Source organism: Triturus cristatus, chromosome 8 (genome assembly GCF_964204655.1).
Source record: "Triturus cristatus chromosome 8, aTriCri1.1, whole genome shotgun sequence".
Classification (NCBI taxonomy): Eukaryota; Metazoa; Chordata; class Amphibia; order Caudata; family Salamandridae; genus Triturus; species Triturus cristatus.
The window spans coordinates 929,868,336-929,882,888 of NC_140591.1; the positions used below are offsets into that span (position 1 = coordinate 929,868,336).

Consider the following 14,553-nt stretch of genomic DNA (forward strand, 5'->3'; position numbering starts at 1 on the left):
CTAATAATGCACCTGCACAGTTGGGGATGGGACTGAGATATCCGTCAACGACAAGATCACAGGTCGTATTAGAGTCTTCATCCTCCCTCATGTGAACACTCGGCTCTCCCCAAATTTCAGAGGCGCTGTTGCTCATTCTGAAAGATCGACAGATGAGCCTGCTACTCTGTCATGGGGTACAGCAAGCAGGAACGCTGTAACTGTTCATGGCACCCTACTGATGCACAGCATACACAGTGGGCCATCCCTGACTTTTCAGCGCTTTAGGTTGTCAGGCTGCTTGCACTGAAATGGCTCCTGGTCTCCAAAGCCATGGAATTTTACTGGGGCATTTTATGTCCTCATTATATGTATGATTCGAATTTTACTGTAATTTCCACGAGTACCACTACTGCTATTAGTAGTAGCATTGTTAATAGCAGTAGAATCATTGTTATTACTATTATACCTTATTATCCCTTATTATAATTAAAGGTAGTAGTAGCAATCGCAGTCGTAGTTTCATTGTTATAGCAGTACTCATATGTAGTTGTTTTTGTTTACTATTAGTTTTATCTGTATTACTCCATCAATAAGTATAAATATTTTGATAAATCATTTATTTTAATAAGAATAACATTAACAATTGCATTACTGGGACTTCAGACAATGATCATCGTTCCTTCAGGCACGTGTGAGCACTCCAGAAGGGCTACAATTGTGGCGGGAGTGGGGACTCGCTTCAGATGAAAAATGGAATTGTAAAGTATATTCATTGCTATAGAACCGCTGTTCTCGTTTATTTTGCATCGCCCCGCTCTGGCTCGTTCCACTTAAGTGTAATGCTCGGAATCCGTTTTCCCGACGGACTTATCTTCTCACGCTGTTCTCTTCCATACATTATGTCTGAAGGTTTTGTACAGCGTTTATCTATTTGATTGTTATCAGCCGTCTTTGGGAAAACAAGGAAAGAGAAACTGCTGAGTGAAACCAAGGGCCTGTCTCCACTCGTGTGATGATATTTGCTGCTTTTATGTCCATAACAGAAGGTCAGCTAATGTGTTTAGATTCACGGGCAACCCTGACAGGGATAACGCGTGCCATAGCATCAAAGGGCATCGTCGAGTTATAATTACTGTGCTGCCTCCGAGTCCCTGTACTAAAACACTCACCTTTCCTGTCATGCTGCAGGCTATAGAGCGCGAGAAGCCGGAGAAGAACCGGAAGCTGCAAGACGCCGGCAGATCTGCGCGCGCCCTGGTGGAGCAGATGGTGAATGGTAATTACATGGGGATTGATTTCGATAATCTTCCGGGGGATTTGGTACACACATTCGTTGCTAGATAGCTCAATAACTGCAGCAGTCTATCAAGGTCTAAATGAACAATACGTTAAATCTTGTTTGCTTTGCTCGCTTGACATTTGCTAATCAAACACGCTTTGCTAAAAATACCTTCCTGGCTTGAAAAGGTTACACGAAGGCTACATGCAATAGATTTGCTAATAACCAGAATGAAAGTCTATCAGTGTGCAGGCTGTCACAGTGAAGCACGGAAGCCGGTCACGCCTGTTTGTTTAAAGAGGTGGAGGGCTGAACGAAAATTAAAAAGATCTGTCAATGATTGCAGTGAAATATTAACACCCACGCATGACCGAGTGCTGGTAATAAGTTTCATACATGATGGATGAGAGGATAAAGGATATATGTGTTTCACTGTTCCTAGTTTACCTATGAGTTACATAATACTACACAGTGCATTCCTTGTTTCTGTTAACACTGTAGTTACAATACATTCGCTCAAATAACTTTGAACATTGAATGTATTTTTTAATTTGTCGATTGATGTATTTTGCAATACTCATAGAGAATAAAGAGACAACACGCAGACAAGCATACATATGTATCAAGTTAAAATGAAAGATAAAGCACCGACAAGAATACATTTTATATCAATACAGCATGAAAGACAAAACACAGACACATATGAAAAGCGACACAAAAATGCGAAATGCAAAGAGGTGAAATACACAGTCACTCAGTTTCTCTCAAGCATACATGTTCTCAAACGAACAAGCAGATAGAGATACATGCTTCAAAAAAAGTATACACATATTACAAGACCTGCAGATCTAGTAACCTCAATAATCAAATCGACCTATCCGTAATATACTTGACCAATAAACTGGTCTTAAATTGTGTGATGCTAGGAAAATATTTTGTTTTGCAAAGTCACCTTTTTTACATTATCACACTAGAGCACTTTCAAATATGTGAGTTCAATATTTCTGCTGTACAAAACTGCTTTGTTTGATTTAATAGACTACACTTTTGCTACATGTACAAAAAGAACTCAGCCCAAATATATGGTACACATTATTCCTGACTTGTCTCATAGTTCACTGATTGCATTGTCATCAAGATGGGGGCAGGAATGTTTTTCAGTTCGTGTTTAAAAACTTTCTTTTAATAAATATATTACTAAGCATGATGTGGTAGCACACTGTCTTCTACAGACCGGTCATTTTCCATTGAAATGGCCACAAACTGTCCCAATGACAGGCATAGTGATATAACTGTATAGCTTATAAACAATAATGTGATGAAATTGGGTTTCAGAAAAAATATTTATAATTTGCACATCACTGAGTAGACTTGGTCAATTAGAAATATTTGTATTGTTCATTTACTGTCTACTTAAATGTTGTGTTTTATAAAAAACTGACATCTTACAGCCTTCCATTTCACACTCGTTGTACAGCAGAGTTCACGTTACAAAATCCTTTAACTTTGCAGTAAGAGAAAGAAAAGTAAACACTAACCTCCAGGATAAAATGAGCAGCAAACTGTAAGGAGACATAAGCTGAGATTTGACCTCTGCCAATAAATGCAGAGCAAATGTGACAAGACAAATACTCATTCACTTTCTGAGTGAACAGAATACCAGTTCTTTGGCAGCTCACCAGAACAGATCAGTAGTCCCTAAAAATAGCTCGCCCTGATAAAATCTGACTCACCATAGCGATAGGGCGAGTAGATTTCTCAAGGCCTGAGTCACTTACAGTGCTGTAAGTTGGGCAAAGTCCTGCTGGGATTCACACCCAGCAGTAATAAAAACCAACTTTGAAACAGGTTCCTATTTTTTTTTATATTCACGTCCTTTGCTTTACTGGCAAAAAGAGATTGAAATCTCAACAATGACTGTAGAGCGGTGTAGCCAAGACCTGGCATGCAAGACTGCACATATATAGAGCTCCCAGGACTGATCAGCTGACCCAGGCCTAAGACGTCCTTCTGGTGAGTTGCTGCCACATATTAGTGGATGGAACCGTGGTGACACACTACCGATGCTGGGGATGCCCATCCCCTCTCTGACTGGACTGGCACAGTGCCGCTAGCCGACTTCTCTCTGCTGGTGGCCATTGCTTGTGTGATGTTGCCTATGCTTGCTCTTTCGAGCCAGGGCCTCAAGTGCTGGCTACTGCCACGAGTGATGAAGCCAAGCCCAGTGTCAGTCGGACCTCCTGCGGCCCTGCACCATGTACCCTTGCACTGATTGAAAGTGCGGGACATCACCTGATGCCATATTTACTGTTGGACCTTATTGCTGCCCTGGAAGCATCTCTCTTTCCCAACAGTAGGAGACTGGGTTCCCAGAGGTGAGACGGACGAGTGTACAACCTGATTGGCCCACAGTACTTACCTTCTGCATACCATGGTTTCTCCCTAGAGACCCAGCATTGCTAAGCCCTGCACTTTCTGGGTGAGTTAGTGACATCTTTCATCAGCACTATGACTAGAGGCCTGGGGGTGGAGGCTCCCCCACATGCAAATTCCCTTTTGGATTCTTTCTCAGTGAGGAGTCACTCCTTTCCAGCCCAGGCACCGACTCCTGTGACTCTGTGGCCACTTGCGCTGTCCTCTCCATGGCGGACCTGTTGCCCTCCAAGGCAGAGCCATCCTCTTTACTGACTGTGCCCTAACAGAGGTTTGCTCTGTGAACCACATCCATTAGGCCTCCGTAGCTTGCACATCTCCCAAAATGGCCCCAGGCTAAGTGGCACACTTGCATCCTTGGACAGCTTATGTCCCTTCACACGCGTCCTCCTCTGCTTGTTGGAGTGCTCATCCATCACCATTGGTAGGGGAGGGAGTACACACTGAAGTGGTCCCTTCGACAGCTCTCCTGTCTCCCCACGATTCAATCCACCAATTATCGAAACCACTGAAGGCCTTTCTCAGTAGGCTTCAATTCCTGCGACTCCTGTCTTAACACCCGGGCACAGTGAGACAAGAGAACTCCTTTGACGAGATAGGATGGCAGTGCTTAAAGCACCTGGAGGGGACAGGTTGCTGATTGAATTCTAGAAGAAAACCAAGCCCATAACAATCCCTGTTCTTGTGAATATATTTAATGAAATTCCTGATCCCCGAACCTACCTTTATGTATTCCACAGGGCTTGTATCTCATTGATACCTAAGACGAGAAGAGACGCCAGTTTAGAAAAATTAGTAATCTTCATCTAAGTCAAAACAAGACCAAAACGACAAAAATCCAAAATACAGTACTAAAAATAGGATTCATAAGAGGTTGAAACAGTTCTGTTCCAAGAAAATGTTGGATGCAACACTTTTACACAAAGTACCTTGGATACATAGAAAAATGCAAGCAAAAAGGGTCGCAGGGAAGATACGTCGCTTCCTTACACTCAGGGAAGGTGATGCATCGGTTTCTTACCAGATAGGAGGTGATGCATCTGTTTCTTACTGCGTGGGGAAGCGATGCGTCGGTTTCTTACTGCGTTCCCCAATGATGTGACAGACTTGACGTTTCGATGGGATGCGTGACGGTCCGGAATGATGCGATCGGTGAAGACCCGGGGTGCGCTGTAATGACTTCAGCCGCATCCCCTCAATGCGTCGGTTCTTCTCCAACAGGGTCTGCATAAGAATTGGTGTGGTGATCTCGGACTTCGGAGATCGGTGTACAGGATTCATCTCATGGCTGACAATTCAGCTGCGAGCAGGTGCTGCGTCGAACCATCGCGACGGCAATGCGCCGGAAAATTCTTCTCGCACTGCTGCGATGCGTCGGAAACAGGCGATTCATCGATTTCAGCAGTTCTTGTAGTTTCCAGTCCCAAAATAACCTCCAAAGGCCAAGTACACTGGCAAGCACCTCCCAGCAAGTCAAAACTCCCAGCAAAGGAGTTCAGGTGGGACTGGGGGGTGAAGTCTTTGTGTCCCTGAGACTTCAGAACAGGAGGCAAGCTCAATTTCAAGCCCTTGGAGATCTTCCTCAAGCAGGGGACACAGCAAGCAGTAAAGGTCTTCTCCTTTCCCTGGCAGAAAGTAGCCACTGCAGGCCAACCCCATACAGCAAACAGCACAGGGGCAGTATTCTTCCTCGGTTTCTCCAGCTCTTCTGCTTGGCAAAGGCTCCTCTTGATTCCCAGAAGTGATCTAAAAGTCTGTGGTCTGGGTCCCTCTTTTTATAACACAAAATCCTTTGTTCTCTGTGGCAGAGAAGGTCGTTGCCCAGCAAAAACCAGTTCTGTCCTCTCTGGTGCAGCTTCCTGGCAGGAGGTGGAGACAGCATTGTCCTTGGCAGATCAGGCCCAATCAGGTGTGAAAGAAATCTCCTCCCCCTACTCTGAATGCAGCCCAGGTCATTCAGCCCAGCCCTGACTCACCCCGGAAAGGTAGGACACTCCTCAACCTCCCAAGTGGCTGTCTGAACACACATCCCCAGCCCCTGTCAGTCCAACGCCAGACAGTCAATGCACAACCTAGCAGAGGCACACTGGATGGTTAGGCAAGAAAATACCTACTTTCTAAAAGTGGATTTTTCAAACCCAGAATGTAAAAATCACCCTCACTAAAAGATGCATTTTAATGTTCTGAGTTCAAGCATATCAAACTTTATTTTCCTATCTTGTTCCCATGGGCAATTATGCTTATAAGATGTTATTAGCAAACTCCCCATTCTATCCTATGGGGACAGATAGCTTTTCAATAGTGAAAAACGAAATTGACAGTATTTCACTATAAGGACATGGCACAAACATTAGGGCATGTCCTACCTTTCACATACACTGCACCCTGCCCACAGGGGTATCTTGAGCCTTCCTTAGGGGCGACTTACAGGTAAGAAAAGGGAAGGTTAGGCCCTGGCAAGTGGCTGCACTTGCCAAGTCCACATTGCAGTACGAAACTGCGCACAGACACCGCAGTGGCAGGTCTGGGTTACATTTACAGGCTGCTTGTGTGGGTGGCACAATCAGTGCTGCAGGCCCACTAGCAGAATTTCATTTACTGGCCCTGGGCACACACAGTGCACTGTACTAGGGACTGACTAGTAAATCAAATATGCCAATCATGGAATCACCAATCCATAACAAGAATTTACAGGAGCACTTTCACGTTGGCACTGAACAGCAGTGGCAAAGTGCCCAAAGCTTCTAGACCAGCAAAAACAAAGTCCAACACACAGCAAAACACAGGAGGCAAAGGCAAAAAATACAGGGGAAATCCACACCAATGATGATAGGTCTAACATTGTGCGTCCAAACAAAGTCACAGTCAAAGTGGTCAGTCCCAACAGCAAGCCTGTGGATATGGATTAAATAGTCCCTAGTGACAGATGACCTAGTCTGTATTTTACATACAGTGTTTGTTTAAGCTCAGGGTATGTCAAATCCAGATAACCAGTACAGAAAGGACCATAAGCGTTGTAAAAGTAATTACATGAGATAGATTCTGGCCTCAACGTGAGACACTTCCTAGTCTGCATGCATTCATGGTATTGGTCTTTGATCAGATCTGCAGTACCCTTCCTTACTCTACAGACATCTGCCCACAAGCACTCCATCTGCAGCTCATTTAGAACATTCTGTACATGGGACGACCATGTGCTCCTCCCGCAGCCACCGCTGGAGGTAGATTCTTCCATGGTTCTCAAGTATATCGTTGGACTTGGGTTTCTTACAAGCCTGAACCAATAGATCACTGGCCTAAAGGCTGCTGTTTCCAATATTGGAATAAAACTAAGCTCCACATAGAGTGCCAATAAGGGAGTGCTCATCACCAACCTCAGCAAGACTCTTAAGTTATTCTGGGCCACTTGCAGTGGAAGTACCTTTTGCTTACCCCCAGAGCTCTGCCTAATAGAGCGCTGCTGCTACTGTTTTTTGTCTATACATTTGCAGGATAACACTAATACTTTTCCACCTGCCTTATTATGCCTAAACTTCACATCCAACTGCTATTTATCTCAGGACTGTAGTTGCCTTCTATATGTGGCTTCCCCAGTGCAAGTCCTCTGCAAATCGGATCCCCAGATAATCCAACTTCCTAACAGCTTCTATGGGCCCACCATAAATCAAAGCTTCTGCTTTAAAAGCCTGTGAGTTGCGTTGTCTGTTTGCGTCATCTGCAATTAGTAGTATAGGAACCCTCCTTCCGGGTATATTGGGGACACCTAGGGGGTTCTTCTACCAAATGATCTGCTACATTGTTTATAAAAAGGCTGAAAAGTGGGGGGCGTGGCCTGCTGAGCAGCGAGATGGCCACTCTCTGAGTGAGCTCCGCCGGCCGGACCGAAATCCTAAACTTATCCTCCACATCGGGGTGAGCCAGTGCTGCCAAAACCGGCAGAAAACGTACAGGTGGCGGAGCGGCATCGGCGGAGGTACGATATTCCCGCCTTCCATCGCCCTGGAGGAGATCGGGACCCACACAGCCTGTGGGCGGATCTGGCGGAAGCGCCTGCTGGAGCTTGTCTGGGGGTGGGCCGTGACTCGAGCCCGGGGCGGGCGCTGGCGGCGAGGCCTGTGCTGGAGCGGCGTCGTGCCGCTGACGAGTCCCTGCATTGTCGGCGCCGTTTGCTGGGGCCTGCGAGCGCTGAAGAGAGGGGGCAGATCTTGAGCTGACGACGTGAGGAGATCACGGAGTGCCGTGCAGACGGGTGGCAGCTCGGAGACCGAGGCGTCGCTCGCCGCCGCAGACGGAGCCAGATCGGTGGGGGACCCTGCTTACAGCTACCGGTGAGGCATTTGAACTGCGCCCGGCAGGTTGTTGGTGCTTGGCCCGCGACGAGTGCCTGAGAGGCAGATTTTGGAGGTGGCGGCCGCCATTTTGGGGTCGATACCCGGAGCCGGAGTGAGGCGGTGCAAAGACCGGTGGGAGGCGAGGTGCTGGCACGGGATCCTGCGGCTGCCGTGGGCGCCCAGCGGGAGACGGCTGGAGCTCTGGAGGTGGTGGTGAGTGCCTGCTCTGCCCGAGCACCGCGAGTGGCATGCTCCGATGAGACGGAGGTGAGGCGACTGGGAACCGGTGCGAAGACACCGCGGTGCAGGAGGAGGACTGTGGATTAGAGGGACAGGCGCTACTGCGGCCTGCCTAGCTGGCTGGTAGATACAGGGCTCCACCCCCCCCGCGCTTAAGGAGGGTTTGGCAGTCATCTGCTTGTATCCTGGCTGCAGTTTTGGTCCACCGCGGGGAGCTGGTCTAGGGTAACCTGGAGGAGGTACTGGCGACGTAATTGAGGGCCTGTGAGTGTGGACCTGCTGCCGGGAGTATTGCGAGGTGGTCGTTGCCTGTGCCTCCCGCTTCCATTTTGGGGTCAATCAGCAAGAGCGCCAAAGCCGGTGAGGGGGTGTCCTGCTGCAGCTCTTCGGTCGAGGAGGAGGCTGGGGGCCTATGCTGGTGGTCCACGGCGAGACCCGGTGGGACTCTCTTCAACATGGGTAAACATGATTCTAAGCAGCCGAAGCTGAACTTTGACCATAAGCGATCCACGCGTCAGGGGGAGTTGGAGCAGGAGTCCCAGGTGGCGGAGGGGCGCGACCCGGCCGCTGACGATCATGGCGAAGATTTACGCACATTGATGCTTGAGATGCGCTCTAGCCTCCGCAATATTGACACTAAACTGGTCACCCTCACCAGTCAGTTAGACTCTGTGAAAACGCAGGTGGCGACGCACGAGACGAGGTTGGACACGCTTGAGGCTCGCCAATCGGAGTTTCATGAGTTCCAAGTGGAAACGAAAAACCAGCTCCTGCATATGGACAAATTGTTGGGAATAATTTGTGCTAAGAATGAGGACTTAGCGGCGCGGTCCCGGCGCAATAATCTATGCGTCACGGGGTCCCGGAGACCACTGCCATATCTAAAATGGAGACCTATGTCACTGAACTCCTACACTAATTGTTTGACCCTGGTCTCTCAGCGGTTTTTGCGGTTGAGAGAGCACATAGGTCGCTGGGTCAGAGGCCCCCTGTTGGAGCGCCGCCCCGGCCCATAATTGCGAGACTCTTGAACTACCAAGACCGTGATCTGATCCTCAAACTGGCAAGGGAAAGAGGTACCATCACGAACAAGGGCAATACAATCGCCTTCTACCCTGACTTCACCCCGGCTGTCCAGGCTGCCCACCGGGAGTTTCTGCCGGCAAAGCGGCTTCTTCTGCTGGCGCAGATTCCGTACTCGCTCCTCTATCCGGCTAAGTTAAAGGTGTCCTTTGAGGGGTCTGCCCACATATTCACTGATGCCAAGGAGGGGATGAAGTTCGCCAAACATGTGGGACGCAAATCCGCGCAGCGACCAAAGAGTACGGCAGAGGCAGGGGATAGCAGGCTCAGCGACAATGAGTAGACGCGGGTCCCATCTACTATATCCTGAGGGGAATGGTTCCTGTTTGACTGTGGACTCCTATCCGCTGACAGGGGTAGTGCACTTGTCATGCCCAGTGTTCAATTGTTGCCATCTGCTACCATGGGTAGATTTCAATTATTAGGTTTTGAGTGGCTAGGATCCCCTGCAGATCTTCCGGCCACCCTGTTCCACACGGGGGAGTAGCCGGCATAGCCACACCCCCTCGGGAATGTTCCCTTGTTTATTTAAAGTCGCTTTGGGGATAGTATGGGGATGGTTATTCTACGACCCGGTTGGGGGGTTGGAGTGGGTGGGGGGTGGATGGTTGGAGTTTTTGTTTTGTTGTTCACTGACAGCTTTTATTGTATGCTATCTGCGTGGTGTCCTGATTGTACGGACTGGTCAATGCCAACATGTCTTACTGCACTTTAAATAATGTGTGTGAGGAATGCCCAGAGTAGATAAAACTTTGAACTGTCTTACCTGGAATGTTCGGGGGCTCAACGACCATAGGAAGGCTAGGTTGGTACATGCATATTTGGTGCGACACTGTGTGGATGTCTGCCTATTGCAGGAAACTCATTTGAACACCGCCCCTGCCCAAAGACTGCGTCACACCAGATGGGGACATGTTTATTCAGCTATCTACTCCAATTATGCCCGGGGGGTGGCGATATTAATACATCGTGGGTTGGACTGGCGGGAGGGCTCTGTCCAATGTGACCCAGAAGGCAGATATGTTTTGGTGCAGGGCACTGTGTGCGGCGTTTCAGTGGTATTTGTGGCTGTGTATGGGCCGAATGCTGACTCTCCTGGTTTCTTCCATAAGCTTTGGGGGCAGGTGAAAGCCACTGGATGCGGTACAATTATATGGGGAGGTGATTTCAATGCCGTACTTGATGACAAAGCAGATAGGAAGGGGGTGGCTCGCACACTGAATCCGTTGGCGAGTTCCGCGCTGCGGGAAATACTGGTAGATGGTGCGCTGGTTGATGTGTGGCGGGGCAGGCATGGGGACCTGAGGGAGGGTACCTGTATATCGGCTCATGGCGGCGCGTGGTCCCATCTTGACTTCTGGCTGGTGTCGCGGGATGTCGCACTGTGGACGGCGCAGGTAGAGCACATGCCCCGCTCGTTGTCTGACCATGCACCCTGCATGTTGAAATTACTAATCCCTGGTGATCCTTTTCCGGCGTTTTCGTGGCGGCTCCCGCCTCACGCATTACTTGATGATGCGTTCAAAGAAGAGATACGGACTGATATCACTGACTACTTTGAGCGTAATGTGGGTTCGGTGGACATGGAGGCGACTTTGTGGGAGGCCTCCAAGGTCGTCATTAGAGGCCAGTGTATAGCCCAACAGGCATGCGTGCTGAAGGCGATACAGGGCACCCTGGCGACGCTGGAAGCCGATATAAAACGACTCAAACACACTTTCTTTGAGGCTGGGGGGTCAGAGGTGGCGGGGCTGCTGAAAACCAAACTATTGGAGTACGACGAGGAGGCGATGCGGGAGGTTACATTTTTAGGGCAATATGCGGAGGCTAGGCGTTATGGCGAGGGTGGGAGAAAGGGGAATGTCCTGGCAAATATGATCAGGCCGCCGCGTACCGCGACATATATTCATGAACTGCTCACGACGGCTGGCGAGCTGCTTCATGACAAGGGGGACATTGTAGGAGCATTCTCCGAGTTTTACTCTCGATTATATACCAACACCCAGGATGCGTGTCCGGAGGGGCTTGCATCCTTCCTGGACTCCATTGCGTTGGTGTGGTTCAATAATAAACACAGAGAATATATGGACCTCCCGATAGATGCCGGAGATGTGGCACAGGTTATCAAGAGCTTGCCGCCTGACAAGGCGCCGGGACCTGATGGTCTGACAACAGCTTTCTATAAGGCGTACGCGGATGAGCTGTCGCCCCGGTTGTTGGCAGTGTATGAGGCGGCCTTAGAAAAGGGGGTGTTGCCTGCTACCATGCGTGAGGCGCTGATCATCACATTGCTGAAGCCGGATAAACCTGCTGACGATCTAAATTCCTGTCGGCCCTTATCTTTGATTAATGTTGATGTGAAGATCCTGGATAAGCTGCTAGCGAACCGGGTGCAGCCAATGTTGCCGTTGATCCCACTTCCAGACCAATCCGGTTTTATACCGGGCAGAGCGACCTCACACAATCTGCGAACGATCTTCGCCGCACTGCATTACCTACACCCAGAGGTCAGGGCTGCCGTGGTGTTTTTAGATGCCACTAAGGCCTTTGATACTCTTGAATGGCCCTATTTATTCCATATATTGGAAAGGATGGGTTTCAGCGCGCTGCTGCTTAAGAAAATTTCGCTTGCTTTACACTTTGCCTAAAGCCAGAGTGCGGGTCAATGGACTGGTGTCTGAACCGTTCCCTGTCTTGCGTGGTACTAGGCAGGGGTGTCCTCTCTCCCCGCTGCTGTTTGCCATAGCTATGGAGCCGTTGGCAGCCAGGATTAGACAACATCATACGGCAAGAGGTATAGGCTTCAGCTCTAGGAATCTTCTAATATCGCTATACGCGGACGATGTGACCCTTTATCTGATCAATCCTGCGGACAACTTGGATCCCGTCTTGCGGGAATTTGTCCGCTTTGAGGGCCTCGCGGGCATCTCCATCAATTGGTCTAAATCTGTAATCTTTCCCCTCACGGACGGCACTGCGGAGGTGTCCTCCGAATACCCCCTGCGCTGGGAGGTGGACGAGGTTAAATATTTGGGGATCTGGATTAGCCGGAACCTTCAGGAGATCTGGAACCTTAACTTTGGCAGGGCAATGATGTGGCTGAGCGAGAAAGTGAAACTATGGGCTTCCCTGCCCCTGTCTCTAACTGGGCGGATTGCATTGACAAAAATGATAGTGCTACCCAAATTCCTTTATTTATTCGTCAATATACCTATACCGCTTACGTCGCACTTCTTTGCCGCTCTGCGGTCCTGTCTGGTGGCGCTGGTGTGGGCAGGCGGACAGGCCAGGGTGGCGTGGGACACGCTAGCGCTACCATTGCGACAGGGGGGCCTGGGTGCCCCAGATATGAAGCTGTATGCCCTCTGTGCTCAGGCTCAGTTCCTGCATTTTTGTACCCACCCTACCCCCTTTCAGCCTCACGTGGCAGTGGAACGAGATGCGGTGGCGCCCCTCCCACTGGGTGTAGCGATATGTGCCAAGGCACGGTGCCCCAGAGCGGATGTAGACACAGCTGGGACGCTGCAATGGGTGTGGGAGGAGTTGCGCAGGAGGCCAAGGTCCCATTGTTGTATGCCCCATCGCTCCCTCTGTTGCATAACCCGATGCTGCCCTGTGTTGCTGATGGGATAGCCGGCCACCTCATTGACAAGCTGCATCTTCTCACCTTTGCGGACCTATTTCCCGATGGTAAGTTTATGCCTCCCCCGGCGCCGGAGGAGGGGGGTGCGGTGCCATTTTCCGAATTATTTCTGTATCATAAACTACATGCGGCATGCCGGGCACTATCTGGCGAGTTCCCTGACGCGCCGCCAGTCTTTACGGCTTTAGAGGCTGTGGTGGGCTCCCCGTCTCCCCGTAAGCTGGTAACTCGTATTTATCGCCATATGCAAAACATGGCACCGGTGGTGGCGCCTAAATCTATGCTGTATTGGAATGAGGAGCTCCAACCTGAGATATCTGTGGAACAGTGGGAGTTCTGCTGTGGGCAGCTTACTGAGCTTTCGCCAAACTACAAGTTGCGTCTAATACATTTTAAATACCTGCATAGGTTCTACAGAACCCCCATCAGCCTAAAAAAGAATGGGGCTTAGAGAGACGGATGAATGTTGGCGCTGTGGGTCTGCCTTAGCCTCTTTTCTACATATAGCATGGTCCTGCCCGAGGCTGGAGGGTTATTGGTCTCAGGTTTTTGTATTGGTAAACCAGATTGTGGGCCACTCGGATGCCCCTTCCCCTTTGCTCGGGCTACTAGGATATGTCAGAGACACTCCGCCACCGTCGCGCAAGCTGCATGCATTGCTTCTACTGTTTGCTAAGCGACGGGTGGCGATCCACTGGGGTAGACGGAGGGTGCCCACAGTGAAGGGCTGGCTGGCGGATGTAACTTATGGGTATACGCAGCTAACCACGTTCTGGGAGTTGATGCCGGCTGCATCCAGGCCCCGAGACATCTAGGATCCGTTTGTGAGTTGGGCTCGGGAACATCAGAGCAGGGAATCAGAAGGAGATATTTTGAGTGAATGATCCCGGGGAGGTGGGTGGCGGTAGGGATACGTCGCAATCTTTTCTTCTTACATCACGAGGGCAATGCCTGTAGCGCTGGCGTGTCCTTGATCGCTACCCATGTCTTCCTCCACGGCTGTTCTTTCTATGCACTAAGGCAGAATGTTGTGGCCCTCCGAGCTCCTGTATCCCGTTTAATGGCTTGTAATTCCTATAGATATTGACATGTTGACTATTGCAATATGTATCTTTCTGTATGACACCTAATAGCATACTGTATGTAACACCCTGATGATGATGACTGGCAGGTTTGTTGGTTGTATTTGTTATATTGCAAAATGATCAATAAAAAAAAATAAAAAAAAAAAGGCTGAAAAGTAAGGGTGCCAGTACACCACCCTATCAGACACCCTTTTCTACCACAATAGGTTCTGTACACTCTCCTCCCAGGCCATACCTAACTCCAGCAGTATTGACAGAATTAAGAGCTTTTATAGCCTTTACCAGGGTAATATCGACCCCTAGATCTACCAGTGATCTCCACACCTTCGCCCCATCAACTGGATCGAAGGCTGCTTTCAGGTCTACAAATATTAGGTATAGTAAAGATTTTCCGATGACAGTTAATTTGTATGAAGTCATATATAGTCGAAGGACCTGATCAATGGTACCTGTCCATGACTGAAAGCATCTCGCACT

At 49.3% G+C, this 14,553-nt stretch overlaps 1 protein-coding gene across 14 annotated transcripts in view; it reads left to right on the forward strand.

The window, feature by feature from the left end:
• The window catches only part of DMD (dystrophin), a 7,596,173-nt gene that overhangs the window by 2,608,397 nt on the left and 4,973,223 nt on the right, over positions 1-14,553 (forward strand). For all 14 annotated transcript variants that reach the window (XM_085622447.1, XM_085622454.1, XM_085622449.1 and 11 more), the window contains one exon: positions 1,171-1,258. In XM_085622447.1, the coding sequence (XP_085478573.1) occupies positions 1,171-1,258 (88 nt within the window). The remainder of the gene's footprint in view (positions 1-1,170; positions 1,259-14,553) is intronic.